Raw genomic sequence first — 18,579 nt, forward strand, 5'->3', positions numbered from 1 at the left:
TCAAACGTTAGAAATCCGCTGTTTGTTATTTAAAGTTTTACGTCCGATTCGCTCATTTTTTCCTCTCTGTACACAACTCCAGTTTGGGCATTGGCCTGTCATCAGATTTAATTTGTATTTGCTGCTGTGGCGGAAGTTTAGTAAAATAGTTTTTGATGAAATACTCCAAATCTCCACCCTCCATAATTGCACTTGCTTCAGTTGCTTGCTACTTTCTAAGGGCGGTGATGACTTACAGTACGAGCTGAAGTTGATGCGATTTGATTGGATTGTGAGGCAAGGGAAGCCAGCCGCCAAGCAATCGGAAGCAATCACAGGTTGGCAGGGGCATGACGTGAGCCTCATCTGATTGGTCAATCCCTCCATTTTTTTTCACCAAGGGAAGCAAATTTCGGCTGGCCTCCTCTCGCAACAGAGAGTGCAATCTACTGTTTCACCATAACATCTAGAGGGGCGCTGTTTCACTCTTTGTAAAATACTCAATGAGAATGGGGGAGAGACGGGCCGGCAGCAACACACAACAAAGAATTTCCGAAACTAAACGAAGTGTTTTTATTTATTTATTAAAATTATAACTACAATCCGAAAAAACTTGGGGAAGCCTGGCTTCCCTTGGCCTCCGGGAGAAAACGCCACTGTTGGTAGATAGGCTGTATTTACACCATAACGGTGCGCAGCTGATAGAAAAGGACTTGTAGTTTTTAAAGATATTACTGATTTTCTTTGAATATAAGAATGTAAATACTGATTTGAGAGAATAGTCAGGGGTTTTGGGTGATGGGAGACACAGCTATGGAATCACAATTTCAATAGCTTACCATTAAATGATGGATATACCTTTCTGTCTGTGATGTTTTACAAATGAGATATTAATGTGTAGAAGTAAAACATGAGAAATAGTTTAGCAATATCCTGTAAAATTATGTAAAAACATGAATAAAACTAAATATCTTCAGATGTTATACATATACATAAGTGTCCTACACTAATAATACAAAGTTATTATTAGGATGCTGTGTACCTTGTGTGCACCGCCTAGTGGTTAAAGCATGTTATTGAATTATTTTTGTTGAATAATGTTAGTTTTGTTGAATAATGTTATTTGATGAAAAAAATATTAAGAGTACATACTTTCATAGGGGGAAGTAGAAGGTCTGTGATAGAAATATAGAATATAAAAAATCAAGAAGATACTGTAAGTGATCTCTACAATAAAACAGTTTAGTGCTGGATGTACAAAGATAATATGAAGAGGTGCAAAACAGAAAAACTAATTAACCTTTATTCAAACATTAAATAATACTTTAGGTTAAGGTCTTCTTTCAAATAAGAAAAAAGCTTTGGGGGTATCTACAGATAAATATTAAGCCTGACAAAGTACTTAACGTCTAATATATTGCTTTCCTGCAATGTTAACTATGAAGCACTTATTTTAACTGATATTATACACATTAATTATACTCTTATGAAGATAGAATAAGAAATGTGCAGAATATGACAGTTTAATGGTGGAGGTATACACACATATTGATATGTGACCCAAGTTTTTCATTCATTGCATAACTACACCGTGCAAAATAGCCATTATACTGTACAGTCTTTAATTAACTATTAGTAGAGAATAACGAGTAATGAATATACTTAATAGAGATCTGCAGATAAATGTTTAGTCTTCTCAAGACTCAACTATCAAATATCTCTCCTGATTGTTGGCACTTGAAAATCACCTTCACTGAATTTTACTCAGGTGTAACTAAAGTCTGCTTTAAGGGTTGTTTACATTTCACATCATTAATCAGAATCTGCAAAGTAACTAAAATAAGTGTAGTGGAGTAAAAATACCAGGTTAACCTCTGAATTGTAGTGGAGTAGAATTACAAAGTAACAATGAGCTGTCATGTGGGTATATATTAATGCTGCGCATTATGGATACAAGTGATTTTCACCCATTTAGTAATTATATGTTTTAAATGTGTACACACCAATGTGTTTCCTATCGCCTAAACCTCCAGGGCTGTACACAGTTTAATACTGTCAACTTCTAATTTTGGGAAAAACGTATTTTAAAACTACAATTTCCAGTAGAAACGTGCCACGTGCGAAACACAATAGCCAGCGTGTGTAGTTCTCGGGGGGCGTTCGATTCCAGTTTTGAATAGTCTGCCGTGGTTTCGTTCCATTTCAAAGAGCTTGACGCTCGGCGTAACCTTGGCCACTCCAACATCACGGGGTTTGTCAACGGGACTGTAGTCCCAAACGATAGCTGGGGATTATGGGTAGTGTAGTGTCTTCGGCCATCCTAAATATCGAAATGTCCCTTCTGTTTCCGGTGACTTTATTTAAGGCTAAAAAGCATGCTAATTTTTTTTTGAGGCTCTAAGCCCCAGTTCGGCAAAAAAAAGTCCGACATTGTACGATTTAAAATAAAAACAAATAAATAAAAAGATAAAACACTGGCATGTAATTTACGTTAGAATAAATAGAATGGTTTTGAATAATATGAGAGTAAAATCTATGTCACTTTACGACCCCGCCCACTTTCAGGGAAACCAACGCTGTCATTTGAGCGGCGATCAAGCCTGAAGCCACAGAGATCTTCTTTAACTGTCCTTTCTTCTTAGAGGAAGTACAGAAACACGTAACTCTGGATTTGTTTTAATGTTTGAGGTGCAATAAACGACACAGCAGCTTTTTGGCATGATAAAACTATTATGTTCTGCCTCGCTCATGAGAGTAACAGCTGGAGAAATTACAGCCTCGCCTACTGATTTTAATTTAACCATATATCGAGCCCGATTGTCGATTTCAAAGGTGTGCTCTAAAATGATATTTATAAATGACTATTATCATTATTATAAGCAAGACAATAAGTGGCAAAGATATGTAGAAAATAAACGTATTTGAGATACGTTCATAACAAACGTAACGTGGGAGAAAATAAGTTTCTTGCTAAACGTAATTGAGAATGCAGTTTAGTCCTGTGGGAACGTAATTTTTAGGAGACAGGGTTGTTAGCTGTTACACCTTCAACACATGTATCAATTTGTTTCAGGTTCGAACATGAGAGACCAGACTCTCCTGAATCTGGACCCAGCTGTGTGTCCATGAAGAGTGACCGGTCTATGCCTCGACCTATTAAGTGTAAAGATGGAGAGCATGATGATAGTCCAAGGTAATAATTAAAGCAAAAGTCATTTTTCTTTTTCTCTATTAAAACGCTTGAAATTCAACATAATTATCAACAACGTTTTATCTTCTGAACATTCATCAGTGATTGTGTTTCTATCAGGATCCAGCATGAGAGACCAGACTCTCCTGGACCCAGCTGTGTGTCCATGAGGAGTGAAGCCTCTATGCCTAACCCTATTACGTTTAAAGATGGAGAGCAGAGTGATGGACCAGGGTATGAATTCAAGTTATTTTTGTTGTTCGCTTTTAAAACTTTATTATTTCTACATCATTCTCAGCTGAATTGTATTTGCTGCACATTGTAAAGGAATTCTTGAAGCAAAGAACTGAACCATCAGGAGAACACAGCAGAGCTTCAAACTGATGTCAGTCACTGAAGATGTATTACACTTCTGACAGTCTGACACAATCAGCACATTCAAAACTGTCCTGTTCGGATCAGCCTACTCACTTTAGTCCTCCGGTTTGTTTATCAAAGCTACTTCCTGTCCCCCGTCTGCTTTTCATTGATGTCTCTCTGTATGTCCGGTTTGAAGGAGGATCTTCTAACACAGCACATGTAACTCTTAGTTTCTGTATTTGTTTTTAAATCCTCCTCTTCGTTCCACAGAGTTCATCAGCAGAGATCAGAGAGTCCGGGTGGTCAGTCTGCCCCGCAGCATCAAACTGACCTGGACTCCATATTTATGGTGAGTAGATACAGCTACTCCTGCTGACGACAACAGCCACAAACTCACTACTGAATTGTGATCAATACGGTCTTAATATGCATCTTTTGTATTTACAATTGACGTTTTAAGTGTATACGTGCCTCACAATGCCACTCAATACAAAACAGAAGTTTCATGTTTCTTTTTTTTACTTTTAGATAAACATATCACTCAACATATTGGGTTAGTAGAGCAGCCTGTAACGATTTGGTAAATCACCCGAGAGCGTTGGTAGCTAGCAACAGCTTGCAGTCCTTTGAGGGCACAGCAGCCGTGTGCGATGTGTGAAGAATATGGAGGGGGGTGAGGGTGGTTGGTTCAAGGATTAAACGGTCAACGCAGTGGATTTAAAGATGAGCACATGCAGACAGGAATTCCAGATCATTGTTTTTAATCGTAATTTGTTGATTCTTGTTGGTCTTAATTGTGGTCTGGTGGATCTGGTAGGAAAGTCCAACACATCTTAGTTCAAACATAATATTCAATCAATCAATCAACGTTTATTTATATAGCCCAATATCACAAATGTTACATTTGTCTCAGTGGACTTCACAGTTTGTACAGAATATCATTATGACAATACGACACCTTCTGTCCTTAGACCCTCTGTCCTCAGACCCTCTGTCCTTAGACCCTCACATCGTACAAGGAAACACTTCCAGAGAAACCCAAAGTTTAAAGGGGAACATGGAGAAACCTCAGGGAGAGCAACAGAGGAGGGATCCCTCTCCCAGGACGGACAGACGTGCAATAGATGCCGTGTGTAAATTGAAAAGATAATACATTTACAACATAGGTAGACCAGATGTTTGGAAATAAATGTGTGTATAATAGGAAGATGAATCCACGAGGATATCCATCCAGGACTTATGATCCAGGACCACAGCCACGACTCAAGATCCAGGACTCGCGATCCATGACACAGGACCGCAGGATCATCCATGACTCCGGATCCCGGCGTATAAAGACACCAAAAAGAAAGACATTTGGGGAAGCTGGGTTAATCGGAACATGAGAGTACACAGGTATAGACAGAGAGAAGGAAGAAGTAAGATGTCCCCCGACAAACTAAGCCTATATCAGCAAAACTAGGGGCTGAATCTAATCAGCCCTAACTATAAGCTTTATCAAAAAGGAAGGTCTTAAGCACACTCTTAAAAACGGATAGGGTGTCTGCCGTCCGAACACAAACTGGAAGCTGATTCCACAAAAGTGGAGCTTGATAAGAAAAGGCTCTGGCTCCCATTGTACTTTTAGAGACTCTAGGAACAACCAACAACCCTGCATTCTTGGAACGCAATGCCCTAGTAGGACAATAGGGTATAATGAGTTCTTTAAGGTAAGATGGCGCCTGCCCATTAAGGGCTTTGTAGGCGAGAAGAAGAATTTTAAATTCTATCCTGTGTTCTATATATTCATACTTCAAATTATAATCCAGCAAAGCAGTTATCTTTTTACATAATTACTTGTAATGTGGAAATAAATAAACCAAATGCAGTGTAAACGGTACAGAAAATATGGAGATAAACTAGGCTACTCAAGCTGCTATGAAAATACAAAGGAAAGGAAAACTTACTGATTATTTACTCAGACAAACAATTGGTTCTCAAGAGCTGCATGAGGCCAGCTTCTGTGTTCATGGGGGGAGAGGGTTTGCCACAGGTGAGCTGGCTGTCTTTATAGATTAGCTAGCTCCGCCCATCCAGGGTGGCAGGAGGAGGGAGCAGGTAGAGAGAGGTTGGAGAGGGATGTTCCCCAATGTGTGTGTTCTCAGTGTACAATACGGTAGTGTACTTAAGGAAGTATCTGATTTGAGAGAGGGCCGTCTCTATGGTGCAGTCTGCACACATGATCTTTGGCTCCCTCCAGTTAGAGACACAAGGAACAACTGGCACATTTATAACATTAGTACGCTAACACACACACACACACACACACACACACACACACACACACACACACACACACACACACACACACACACACACACACACACACACACACACACACACACACACACACACACACACACACACACACACACACACACACACACACACACACACACACACACACTGTTCACAGCTCAACCATATAAGCCATTTACTCTGTTCCAGCTGCTGGAGGACCACATCGTCACTTTTGTGAAGAGCGAGCTGAAGAAGATCCAGACAGTCCTGACTTCAGATTACCCAGAATGCTTAGAGAGTCAGAGGGAGGATGAGGAGGTGCTGGACGGTGAGGATGAAGAGCAGAGGAGCAGCAGAGAGGCATTTCTGAACATCTCACTGCACTTCCTGAGGAGCATGAAGCAGGAGGAGCTGGCTGACCGTCTGCAGAGCAGTAAGAGGGTTCAATACATTTAAAAATAATTCACTTTCCAGTTTCACTTTAAAATGCATAGTCTTGTTAATCAGTGCATACGCTTACTGGTTACTACTGGTACTAAAACATTCATTAAGGAAGCAACAAAACTTTGCGCTGTTAATATTATTGCTCTGGGTACATTACTAATAAACGGAGCTGAACAGTTAGCTATGATGATATGAAACTTGTGAACGTTAATGTTCCAGATTAATCTGGAAACCTTAACAGGCTAAAAAAGTAGCGCAAATTAGTCACTTCACCAAACTTTATGTATTTTGTTGACACTGATTGTACCATTCAATTCAATTCATTTCAAAACCTTTATTTATCCAGGTGAAATCCCATTGAGATCAATGATCTCTTTTTCAAGGGAGACCTGCAGCAGTAGGTTCCACATGAAGACATACAAACATAAACAACAGAACAACAAAAGGACATCATACAGCAACATTTACAGGGATTACAATTTACATATCTATCCACATGTACAGGTACCAACAGCATCTGATTGTGTAGCATCCAACCAAGCTTTACAAACATGTAGTGGAACCCGATTGGTAATTTTCCATTCTTAACTTTTAACTGCCATGCAATTTGCATGGCAGTTAAAAGGCACAGGAAAAACAGAAATCTGCACAAGCTAGACTGGAGAGCACTGGACATCAGTGAGAACCATCAGTACCTCGCTACAGCTGCGCACCTAATCCATGAGTACATTCTGCACCCAATCTTTCAGTGTGGTGTAAACAGAGGAAAGGCATTTTGCCAAGTCCTGCGCCGGTTTCCTGAAGTTAGGCAGGAGTTTGAGATAGCGGACAGAGCTGTATATGTATGTTGAGAAAGCAAATTGTTAGAGCCAGTATTTTGATTTGATAAGAAAGGCCACCTAATTGTGACGTCTGTAGTCAACACACTATAAAGGACTACAATTCCCACGGCGCCTGTGCTAATGCCACAGTGATGGGCAACCTGTTGAGAGACGCCGTTGAGGAACAGTTTTTAACCGTAACACTCATATTCGTACCGTACATACAAACCGTACAAGTACCCTTTAAGTTGTGAAGTTATAAGCATTATCACGAAAGAAAGAATACCTAAGTTGTTTGTTTTATTTGAGTTTTGCCTATTTCTTTTGAATATTGTAAAGGCCTATTTTTCTTTGTTGCATGTGCAAAAGTTTGTTATTTTATTTTGAGCAAACACATCGCAACATCTTCTAAACCATAGGAGGCCAAGCAGCACTTCAAACTGTGAGTACTTTAAGGAAAGAAACGAGTTAGAACTGTCTGTTTAAGGCGTCTAGTGGCTTGATGGAGAAACAAGGAAGGAAGCCACGACACAAATGTTCCAATCATACGGACCAGACATCAGAAAGACTTCACTCTGCCAGCTCCAGAGCACAATGCCTTCGTAATGTCTGATTCGGTACATGTGCGGGTGGAGCTGTCATCGTTTGACTTTTTAACATGTTTTTGGAAAATAGCTGGAAATAAGGTCTGTGGTTGAGACACACTGAAGAGACGGATCACGTTTTGTTCTACGACATTAAATCCATCAGCAGTGACCCCACTGGTGATTTCTGAAGAGTGGACGTGTCTGAAAAACGATGGTTGTTGCCAAGTGGCTGAATAGGACTACAGAAGTCGTGGAGGACGTTGTACGTCATTACGCCGAACACGTAAACACTCCTCTAAGTTAGTTTCTGTTCTGCTTGAGAGCAAGTCCCTGCCTCCTGCAGACTGTTCAAACAAACGCTTCAACTCGTACCATTTAGAATCTGTGTGTTTGAATATGGATCTGAAGTTGGCGTGACGTTGAGGTCGTGCTGCTGGACTCGGCTGTAGTTCCTTTATAGCATGACGTTAGCATTTTGCTTCTGGACATTAGATTTATGATTCGAAATTATAAAAGTAGGATAGACATGTGGAGATTATCCAGCTGAACAAAACGTTTATCAAACAGGTTATTGTTTACAATATTCCAAAATCCGGTGGAGAAATCCCATTGCTTTTTGTCAAGGGAACCAGCAGCTTATTCAGGGTCAGGTTACAAAAATACGTCATCACTGCAACACTCTATCACAAGGACCTAGGTCTTTGTTTACATTAGCATCGCTAACACTCAGAGCTAACACAGTACTGGAGAGAGTATGTGTAAAAAAGCAGGAAATAAAAAAAGGAACTCACCTTGTGGTAAACCTGAGAGAGAAAAGGAGTTTGAGCTCAATACTGTTTCTGTTATAATCCTTGATGTGGTCTGGAATATGATATGGCATTTCTTCACAGCAGGATTTAGCTGAGAATCTGCTGGGTTATCAGCCTTTATCTCTGCAGCTCTGCTCCAAAGGGGGCGGGGCCAGCAGCTACATCAGATAATTAGCCATTGTCTAAAGGCCCTGACACACCAAGCAGTCACCAGAGAACTTGCCGACGCCGACTGTTGCGTCGGCGTGTTCTCTTGCGTCTTGGCCATGTGTCACACTGGAACACACCGCAAAGACTTCAGTGCGTGAGTGGCAATAACTCTCCTTACCAGCAGGCGGCGGTAGTGTGTATTCGTCATTCAAAAGAGGCAACAAACGGAAGACAGAGAAGAAGAACAGACTGCGTGATATAAACAAACAACAAATAGCGTGTGCGTTCCGTTTCCACTCTCGTCCATCGAAAACATGCCTCGTGCGGTACTGGAGCTATCAGCCATTGGAGTGTTGCTTGTGGAAGACATTCTCAAGCAACCGTTTCACTTCTCATGCACTGATTCGCTAGTTGAACAGCCAATCAGAGTGATTTCTTTGTCCAACTGCCTGTGGCCGACGTCAGCCATGAAAGGCCAAATAAGGCGTGTCACGGCCGACGGTGCGGGACACTCCAAATTGAGTTTGGGCGACAGGCCACGCTTCGTCATCCGTCTAACGAAAACGGCCGATTTCGGCCTGGTGTGTCCGGGCCTTTACAGGGCTTAAATAGAGGGATGTGAGGGATGTCTAAAATGCATGATCTGTTAGGTATTTTGAGCAAAATACTTTATAGACATGTTTTTTTGTATATGTGTATACATCTGAGACCCATGATATATGCCTAAAATAGCATGATAGGAGATCTTTAAGATACTCCATCGGTAGTCAATTTATGTGCTGAAGAAAGTTACTTACTGGTTTCCTGGTTAAATAAAGGTAAAATAAAATAAATAAAATGTACTGTACCGTCTTACTTACTTTTTAATTACATTTCTTGTTTGTCCATTCAGGAACTGCTGCTGCAGTCTGCAGACGTAAACTCAAATCCACCCTGAAGGAGAGGTTCCAGTGTGTGTTTGAGGGCATTGCTAAAGCAGGAAACCCAACCCTTCTGAACCAGATCTACACAGAGCTCTACATCACAGAGGGGGGGTCTGCAGAGGTCAATGATGAACATGAGGTCAGACAGATTGAAACAGCATCCAGGAAACCAGACAGACCAGAAACAACCATCAGACAAGAAGACCTCTTTAAAGCCTCACTTGGAAGAGATGCACCAATCAGAGCAGTGCTGACAAAGGGCGTGGCTGGCATTGGGAAAACAGTCTTAACACAGAAGTTCACTCTGGACTGGGTTGAAGGCAAAGCCAACCAGGACATCCAGTTCATATTTCCATTCACCTTCAGAGAGCTGAATGTGGTGAGAGAGAACAAGTACAGCTTGGTGGAACTTGTTCATCACTTCTTCTCTGAAACCAGAGACGCAGGAATCTGCAGGTTTGATCAGTTCCCGGTTGTGTTCATCTTTGACGGTCTGGATGAGAGTCGACTTCCTCTGGACTTCCTCAACACTGACATCCTGACTGATGTCACAGAGTCCACCTCAGTGGATGTGCTGCTGACAAACCTCATCAGGGGGAAGCTGCTTCCCTCTGCTCACCTCTGGATAAGCACACGACCTGCAGCAGCCAATCAGATCCCTCCTGAGTGTGTGGACATGGTGACAGAGGTCCGAGGGTTCACTGACCCACAGAAGGAGGAGTACTTCAGGAAGAGATTCAGAGATCAGAAGAAGGCCGGCACCATCATCTCCCACATCAAGACCTCACGAAGCCTCCACATCATGTGCCACATCCCAGTCTTCTGCTGGATCTCTGCTTCAGTTCTGGAGGGGGTGTTGAAAACCAGAGAGGGAGGAGAGCTGCCCAAGACCCTGACTGAGATGTACATCCACTTCCTGGTGGTTCAGTCCAAAGTGAAGAACATCAAGTATGATGGAGGAGCTGAGACAGATCCACACTGGAGTCCAGAGAGCAGGAAGATGATGGAGGCTCTGGGGAAACTGGCTTTTGAGCAGCTGCAGAAAGGCAACCTGATCTTCTATGAGTCCGACCTGACAGAGTGTGGCATCGATATCAGAGCAGCCTCAGTGTACTCAGGAGTGTTCACACAGGTCTTTAGAGAGGAGAGAGGACTGTACCAGGACCAGGTGTTCTGCTTCGTCCATCTGAGCGTTCAGGAGTTTCTGGCTGCTCTTCATGTCCATCTGACCTTCATCACCTCTGGAGTCAACCTGCTGGCAGAAGAACCAACAACCTCCAGGCTGCTTAAAGTATTCAGACCTCAATCCACAGTAACACATCTCTACCAGAGTGCTGTGGACCAGGCCTTACAGAGTCCAAACGGACACCTGGACTTGTTCCTCCGGTTCCTCCTGGGTCTTTCACTGCAGACCAATCAGAAACTCCTACGAGGCCTGCTGTCAAAGACAGGAAGTAGGTCAGAGACCAATCAGGAAACAGTCCAGTATATCAGGAAGAAGATGGATGAGGATCTGTCTCCAGAGAGAAGCATCAACCTGTTCCACTGTCTGAATGAACTGAATGATGGTTCTCTAGTGGAGCAGATCCAACAGTCCCTGAGTTCAGGAAGTCTCTCCACAGATAATCTGTCTCCTGCTCAGTGGTCAGCTCTGGTCTTCATCTTACTGTCATCAGGAGAAGATCTGGACGTGTTTGACCTGAAGAGATACTCTGCTTCAGAGGAGGCTCTTCTGAGGCTGCTGCCAGTGGTCAAAGCCTCCAGGAAAGCCAAGTAGGTGGAAGGATGAATGGAATACAGACATCATCAAATGTGTTTATGTGTCATGGAGGAGAACTAATATTTAAAGGGGACCTATCATGCAAAATGCACTTTTGTACGTCTTTATACATGAACATGTGTCCCCGGTGTGTCGGGGAACTCACCAAGTGTCAGAAAATACAACCCCTCTGTTTTTTATTTATTTATATATTTATTTGACAGGGACAGTGCACATTGATTGACATTTCTGTAAATGCGCCAGAGTTAGCCAACAGGCTATTTTTCGTCTGTAGTCCCTGGACAGATGTTGAAAGTCATCCTAAAAACAAAAATTCACTTCAAATAACAGGTAAATACAATCAGTAAAACAACATTCAACAGAGATGCTTATATTATGATGAAAGCACATATAGAAACATAAAAACTAACCTAATCTGATACAGACTGATCCAGATTTGAATTCTTTCCTACGTCACAAAAGGGGTGCTCCGCTTATTGGTCAATTCTCCACCGATCAGGGGAATGTGGGGTTGGGCCTGCACCGGCCATTGCCGCTCGAAAGCGCTGGAGGTCTGTGCCAGGCCTGTAAGTGGCGCTGTAGTCTGCCACAAAAGGAGCGAAGAAGACTTCCCTTGCATGGTTGCCATGGTTGCCCTTTTGTTTATTCTCCGCTGTGGCTCTTTTCCCCCCTCGCCGAGGCAAGCGTTTGCGTCTCCTGCTTCAAAACAAATGAATAATGACTCTATATAATGGTATGTAAGGGATAATGTGCAGCGACGCGGTCAATATGGGGAAAAGAACACCGACAGGCTGATCAGGAGCCCGACGCCAAGCGGAGGGATCTAGATCTGCATGAAGGTGATATTTATAATGACCGAGTCGCTGCACATTATCCCGCTCATCACACATTCTCAACAAAGTAACGACATGACTCCCAATATAAATTCAAATGCTTTTCTGGATTTAGAAAATTATTTTATTGATTTAAAAAATAGTTGTATTGATTTAAATTGACATGCATCCGCTAAGAAAAATAGTCCGTTGTTACCGTTTGAACCTATGGTTTGAACTAACGTAGCAACGGCAGGAACTGCTTCGATAGCGCTTTTGAGGACCTCTTTGATTACAAACTTGAAAACATTGTTGCTTGCTTTAAAAGTAGCACAATTCATTATGTCAAACCTTGTAAAGTATCTAGATATCCCTGCCCTGATGCCAAAGTAAATATCAACTGAATATGTGTCGCCGTTTGATGTCTATGTCTGGACCGCTGCGTAAAAAGGAGGGTTTCTGCCCGTTACTTCTCTTCTTACTTCTATAAGAATAAAACACGGAGGACGGAGATCTCTTTTGCTCCGCCTCTTCTGACAGCCCAGCAGCTGATCTCAGAGCACGCTCCCCTCCTGCAGGGGGGCGTGGTCAGCTGCAGCTCACAGAATCAGCCCCCTGCAAAAACAGGGCTGGAAAGAGCAAATAGAGCGAAATGAAGCGTGGCTAAAATGGAGGGTCTGTTTGGTATTTTGAAAAATAAAATATATTTATATACTTTATATAGGTATGGCCCTACAATATATTGTTCAGATATAGCATGATAGGTCCACTTTAACTTTATTCTACATTATCCTTCAGGCTAAGTGTCTGTAAGCTGTCAGAGAGAAGCTGTGCAGCTCTGTCCTCAGTCCTCAGCTCCCAGTCCTCTAGTCTGAGAGATCTGGACCTGAGTAACAACGACCTGCAGGATTCAGGAGTGAAGAACCTGGCTGCTGGACTGGAGAGTCCTCACTGTGAACTGGAAACTATTAGGTAAATGTAAAAAATATTAAAGTCAGGGTCCTCTGAGCTCTCTCTTTCATGTATTACTTGTGTTTTGGTCTAATGAAAATCCTCTTTCAGGCTGAGTGGCTGTAACCTGTCAGAGAGAAGCTGTGCAGCTCTGTCCTCAGTCCTCAGCTCCCAGTCCTCTAGACTGAGAGAGCTGGACCTGAGTAACAACGACCTGCAGGATTCAGGAGTGAAGAAGCTGTCTTCAGGACTGGAGAGTCCACACTGTACTCTGGAAACTATTAGGTAGGTGTAACATGGTTTAAAGTCAGGGTCCTCTGAGCTCTCTCTTTCATGTATTACTTGTGTTTTGGTCTGATGAAAATCCTCTTTCAGGCTGAGTGGATGTAACCTGTCAGAGAGAAGCTGTGCAGCTCTGTCCTCAGTCCTCAGCTCCCAGTCCTCTAGTCTGAGAGAGCTGGACCTGAGTAACAACGACCTGCAGGATTCAGGAGTGAAGAACCTGTGTGCTGGGCTGGAGAGTCCACACTGTGAACTAAAGACTCTCAGGTCAGAATTTAAAGTTTACCCCGTAAGCTTTTATTGGCTTAATGTAAATTCATTTAATTGACTTACTAAAGAACTTCTTTTGACTTAAAATACTTAAATAACTGTGTGTGTGTGTGTGTTTGTGTGTGTGTGTGTGTGTGTGTGTGTGTGTGTGTGTGTGTGTGTGTGTGTGTGTGTGTGTGTGTGTGTGTGTGTGTGTGTGTGTGTGTGTGTGTGTGTGTGTGTGTGTGTGTGTGTGTGTGTGTGTGTGTGTGTGTGTGTGTGTGTGTGTGTGTGTGTGTGTGTGTGTGTGTGTGTGTGTGTGTGTGTGTGTGTGTGTGTGTGTGTGTGTGTGTGTTCAGTCTCTCAGGGTGTCTGGTCACAAAGGAAGGCTGTGCTTCTCTGGCTTCAGTTCTGACCTCCAGCCCCTCCCATCTGAGAGAGCTGGACCTGAGCTACAATCATCCAGGAGACTCAGGAGAGAAGCTGCTGTCTGTTCTACAGGAGGATCCAGACTGCAGACTGGAGACTCTCAGGTACGGACAGACCGTCAGCATGAAGAACTTCTTGTTTCTCTTAATTCTGTTCAGAGAAGTTTCAAAGCCTGAGTAAGGAAACACACGGATCCCTTCAAATCTTATTGAATGGAAACATTTATAAGTAACATTAACATTGAGGAAGTAAAATCATTCTCATTATTTATCAGGGATGTGTTGGTTCTCTACTTCGGTCCTTCTGTTTCGGACATTAATAGTGATCATTTGATTTTTATTCCAGAACCACCAGCAGGATCAAACCTCTGATGTTTAGGGAAATATCTGAACTTTAGTGCAACACACGAGAACACCTGTTCTCACACCTATAAGATTTATAATGCATTAGAAACTCATCCTGACTGTTTCTTTCTCCAGAGTGGACCATGGTGGAGAGAGGTGGTTAAAACCAGGTCTGAGGAAGTGTAAGTGTGGATTCATGTTGACTTATGATGACAAAGATGTAAACAACATCAGTACACAAACACAGAATAAAGCTTTCATATTGTCTGATGATAAACTGCTGCTGTGTCTTTGTCCCCTCTATCAGATTCCTGTGAACTCACACTGGACCCAAACACAGCACACAGAAACCTCAACCTCTCTGACAACAGCAGGGAGGTGACACGTGTGAGAGAGAAGCAGCCATATCCTGATCATCCAGAGAGGTTTGACTCCTGTCCTCAGCTGATGTGTGGAGAAGCTCTGACTGGTCTCTGTTACTGGGAGGTCGAGTGGAGAGGAGTGGTTTCTATATCAGTGACTTCCAGAGGAATCAAGAGGAGAGGAGAGAGAGAGGACTGTAGGTTTGGATGGAATCATCAGTCCTGGAGTCTGAGATGCTCTGGTGAAGGTTACTCTGTCTGGCACAATAAGACAGTAACACACATCTCCTCCTCCTCCTCCTCCTCCTCCTCCTCCTCCTCCTCCTCCTCCTCCTCCTCCTCCTCCTCCTCTCGTAGAGTAGCAGTGTATCTGGATCATCCTGCTGGCTCTCTCTCCTTCTACAGAGTCTCCTCTGACACACTGACCCACCTCCACACCTTCAGAACCACATTCACTGATACTCTCTGTGCTGGGTTTGGGCTCTGGTCAGACTACTCCTCAGTGTCTCTGTGTTCTCTGTAGGAGGAGACCACTTCCTGTCCAGTGGTTTGAATGTTGTAGATGCAGAAGGCTTCACCTTGGTTAACATGTGGCTCAATGATGGAGAGTAATTGAGAAAAGGCATTTAGTTATTCTGCTCCGTATGTCTCTGTAACGGAGAGGATCTCAGGTGACATAGATCTCAGACTCCGTTACGCTTCAAATGCTTCCTCATTGGTGAAGCACATTATTTGCAACACATATGAACATTATGCATTCCTGGGTCACAGGAAAATATATATAGGCAATAATACAATAAGTAAGATTAAAAACATATGTGTCTTGTAACAAATGCAGTTTGTTAACATTTTAATTTAAGTACACATACATCGGGTGAGGTATGAAAACACTCACATCTGCTCTCCTGTCTACGGTCCAATGGTCCGCCACTAAAAGAGTCCCCGTCAAACAACAACCTCTTTTAAGGTGGGGTTTAATGAGCAGGATGATGCAGGGGGGGGGGGGGGGGGGGGGATGCTGTTAGATTTATATCTGCTGGGAGATGCTAGTTTTTCTTTCATACATGAATGATATAAATTATTTAATGTGTGTTTGTTATTTTGCAATAATGTTTGTTATTGTTTAATTTGTCTTCAACTTAACTGTAAGCACATGTCTGACTGTAGCACCATATCAATGGTACCTCCTAAATAGTGGGGCTATAAAAGCTCTTAGTGCCATTGTTGTGTTGGTGCAGGTTGGTTACAGTCGGTGGTGTTGCAGAGATGAATTGTCCAGAATTGCAGAGTTCAGCAGGCCTGGCTGTTTGCCATTCCCTTGTAAATAGTTGTAAATATAGTGAATGGTTTAAATAAATGCCCACGCTGACGATTGTCTGGATGTTCTGCCTCTGCCTCCTTACTGTTGGGCGACCGCTCATAGGTCGACCTAACCGTCTGAAACGCTCTCCCAGTAATTTCATATTTTAATATGTGTATAAAGTACTATGAATTGCTTTGTTGTTGAAATGTGATGTAAAGTTAAACTTGCCTTTCCTTTGCTGGCAGAAATGTTAGATCTCTTCCTAAAAATGTGAAATGATCTCCTTGGCGTTGAGCTAGTTGTGTTCAAACCAACGTGACTAATATTCACCTTGATAACGCTTTGTTTGGAGCAGCATCTAATAGCTGCTTATGATCGATGTATTCATTGTAATTAAGTTCAATAAAGGTTTGAAGACAACAAATGTGTGAATGATCTCATGAATCCAAGTAGTGGTTTTTCCACCCAACATGTTTCAGAACATGTAAATAGTTTTAAATTGTTACAAAGGTCTGATCTAACGTAAAAGCTGTCAGAAGTGCTTGATGCTCACTGAGATGCAGGGAAGGTACAGCCAATGAACTGCATGGTAACAGAATATAGAAAGCTCTTTCCCAGTCTTTGCCAACTCCTCTCGTCCACCTGGAGCATCAAGCAGGACCAATGTTAAGTTCTTATAAATCTCTTTATCAGGTCTCCTCGACCCCTCAGAGCTCTTTACAAACTACGAGTCATTCACCCCTCATTCATGCAGAGCAGCACCACTTGCTCTAGGGAAGCTCTCACACACACACACACACACACACACACACACACACACACACACACACACACACACACACACACTCACACACCCCATTGGCCATCAGGAGCACATCAGGGTTCAGCATCAACGTGTGCAGAACATCAACATCACTTTGGTAATGACTGAAGGCCGGTCAGTGAGAGGAAATGAAGAAATGACAGCATGTCTGATAACTGGAGAGGGATTTATGAAGAGTTTCTTGAAATGGAGGCAGTTTTTTGCATCAGTTTGATTGTAATCTGAGATCATCAGTGAAAAATGCAGGGCGTGGCTGAACTGGTCTGACAGCTCCAATCAACTGAGAGGCTTTTATTTAAACTCTTAATACTCTGGAGTTAAGTGCATGAAGTGAGAAGGGCTCAATGCAGCCATCTTCCAACACTGAGAATGATCAGATTGAACTATCCGTTGTTACTCCATTCAAAGTGTGTCATCATGTAAAGTTGTGTCAGTAGATATATAAAGAGAAATGGAGAACATTTTAATATTTTAAAACACACAGGTTGATTATCTTTGTAAGGCCCAATAAGGAATCTGATAGGATGTAACACGGTTACACATTACACATGTGATGGAATATGTTTGTGATCAATATGTAATAAGACCAGAAGAGTGGAGTGTGATGGAAAGTGTTATCACCCTGAGGGAGCGTTCAAAGGTCACCATGTGTTCTAGAAAGGTTAGTGGTCTTGTCCTTCTGTGGAGTGGAGACATGATGTTTCTCTATTTGCTAGCAGGTGTGTTTAAAATAATCCTATATATGTTATGTTTATCTTTTGTATCTATCTTAGCCCCTCCTCTTCTATTTTTGGTGTGAAAATGTGAATCAAAGACCCTCTGCAGACCTCCTGCCTTTTGTTCTTCGCTGCAGACCTCCTGATGCAGACTGCTTGATTCTGTAACGATTTACCTTCTTTAAGAATAAACTCCCTGAATATATAACAGAAAGGTTTTCTCTCCATTTTATTATTATTTGTCAGTTTGTCTCGGTACACGAACAGGATCCCTCGAAAGACCGTCAGGAACCAAAGGAGGACGGGGACTGATCTCCTTCAGCCTCGACCTCGAGAACATCTTGAAGAGACGAATCCATGTTCCTCACAAATGTGTCACCATTTCAAAGGTAAGAGAACAGGGTTTGCAACGGTATACGTTTTATTGCCAAGAAGCATTGTGACTGGGCTTAGGTTATTGTTCTATGACTCCTCAGTGTCTCTGTGTTCTCTGTCAAATCTTCCTGTCCTGAAGATGAAATGTTCTATATAGAGAAGGCTTCACTTCAGTTAACATGTGGATCACTTATTGTGACTTTACATGACTTTAATGTATGAAAGCATTTCCCAGTAATCAACTGTTTCACACTTGGCTAGTTGATTCATGTTTTTAATGTATTCATAAGTGATTTTATAATGTGTTTCTTTTTGCACATTGTCTCAATGTTTCTAATATTTTTGTGAAGCAGTTTGAGTTGCCTTGTTGTTGAAATGTATAGATACACTTGCCTTTATTAATGAGCAGAAATGCTTCTTTTCTTCCTGGGTGATATGATCTCCTTGGGGCTGGACTTGTTGTGTACAAACCTCTGAGACTTATATGCACCTCATAACATTCAGTTTGCAGCAGCATGTAATAGATGCTAATAATCTATGCAGTAATTCTAATTATGTTCAATAAAGGTTTGAAGACAACAATAATGTGTCATGAATGAATTATGTCTCA

The 18,579-nt window shown here is 42.2% G+C and overlaps 1 protein-coding gene across 1 annotated transcript; it reads left to right on the top strand.

The window, feature by feature from the left end:
- The first annotated feature begins 3,803 nt into the window (after window positions 1-3,803).
- On the top strand, window positions 3,804-15,715 carry LOC307029862 (NLR family CARD domain-containing protein 3-like). The gene is made up of 8 exons (XM_079665951.1): window positions 3,804-3,878; window positions 6,017-6,242; window positions 9,513-11,316; window positions 12,934-13,107; window positions 13,198-13,371; window positions 13,977-14,150; window positions 14,526-14,572; window positions 14,698-15,715. The coding sequence occupies exons 1-8, from the start codon at window positions 3,876-3,878 to the stop codon at window positions 15,273-15,275; spliced, it is 3,180 nt and encodes a 1,059-aa protein (XP_079522077.1). The 5' UTR covers window positions 3,804-3,875; the 3' UTR covers window positions 15,276-15,715.
- The last annotated feature ends 2,864 nt before the right edge of the window (window positions 15,716-18,579 follow it).

Source organism: Notothenia rossii, assembly GCF_949606895.1.
Source record: "Notothenia rossii genome assembly, chromosome: 2".
NCBI classification, from domain to species: domain Eukaryota; kingdom Metazoa; phylum Chordata; class Actinopteri; order Perciformes; family Nototheniidae; genus Notothenia; species Notothenia rossii.

Excerpts from the sequence above, each read along its gene's own strand:
- LOC307029862 (XM_079665951.1), top strand. Across the intron at positions 6,243-9,512 it reads GGCTGACCGTCTGCAGAGCA|GAACTGCTGCTGCAGTCTGC; the intron begins GTAAGAGGGTTC and ends TTGTCCATTCAG. Across the intron at positions 14,573-14,697 it reads AAAACCAGGTCTGAGGAAGT|ATTCCTGTGAACTCACACTG; the intron begins GTAAGTGTGGAT and ends CCCCTCTATCAG.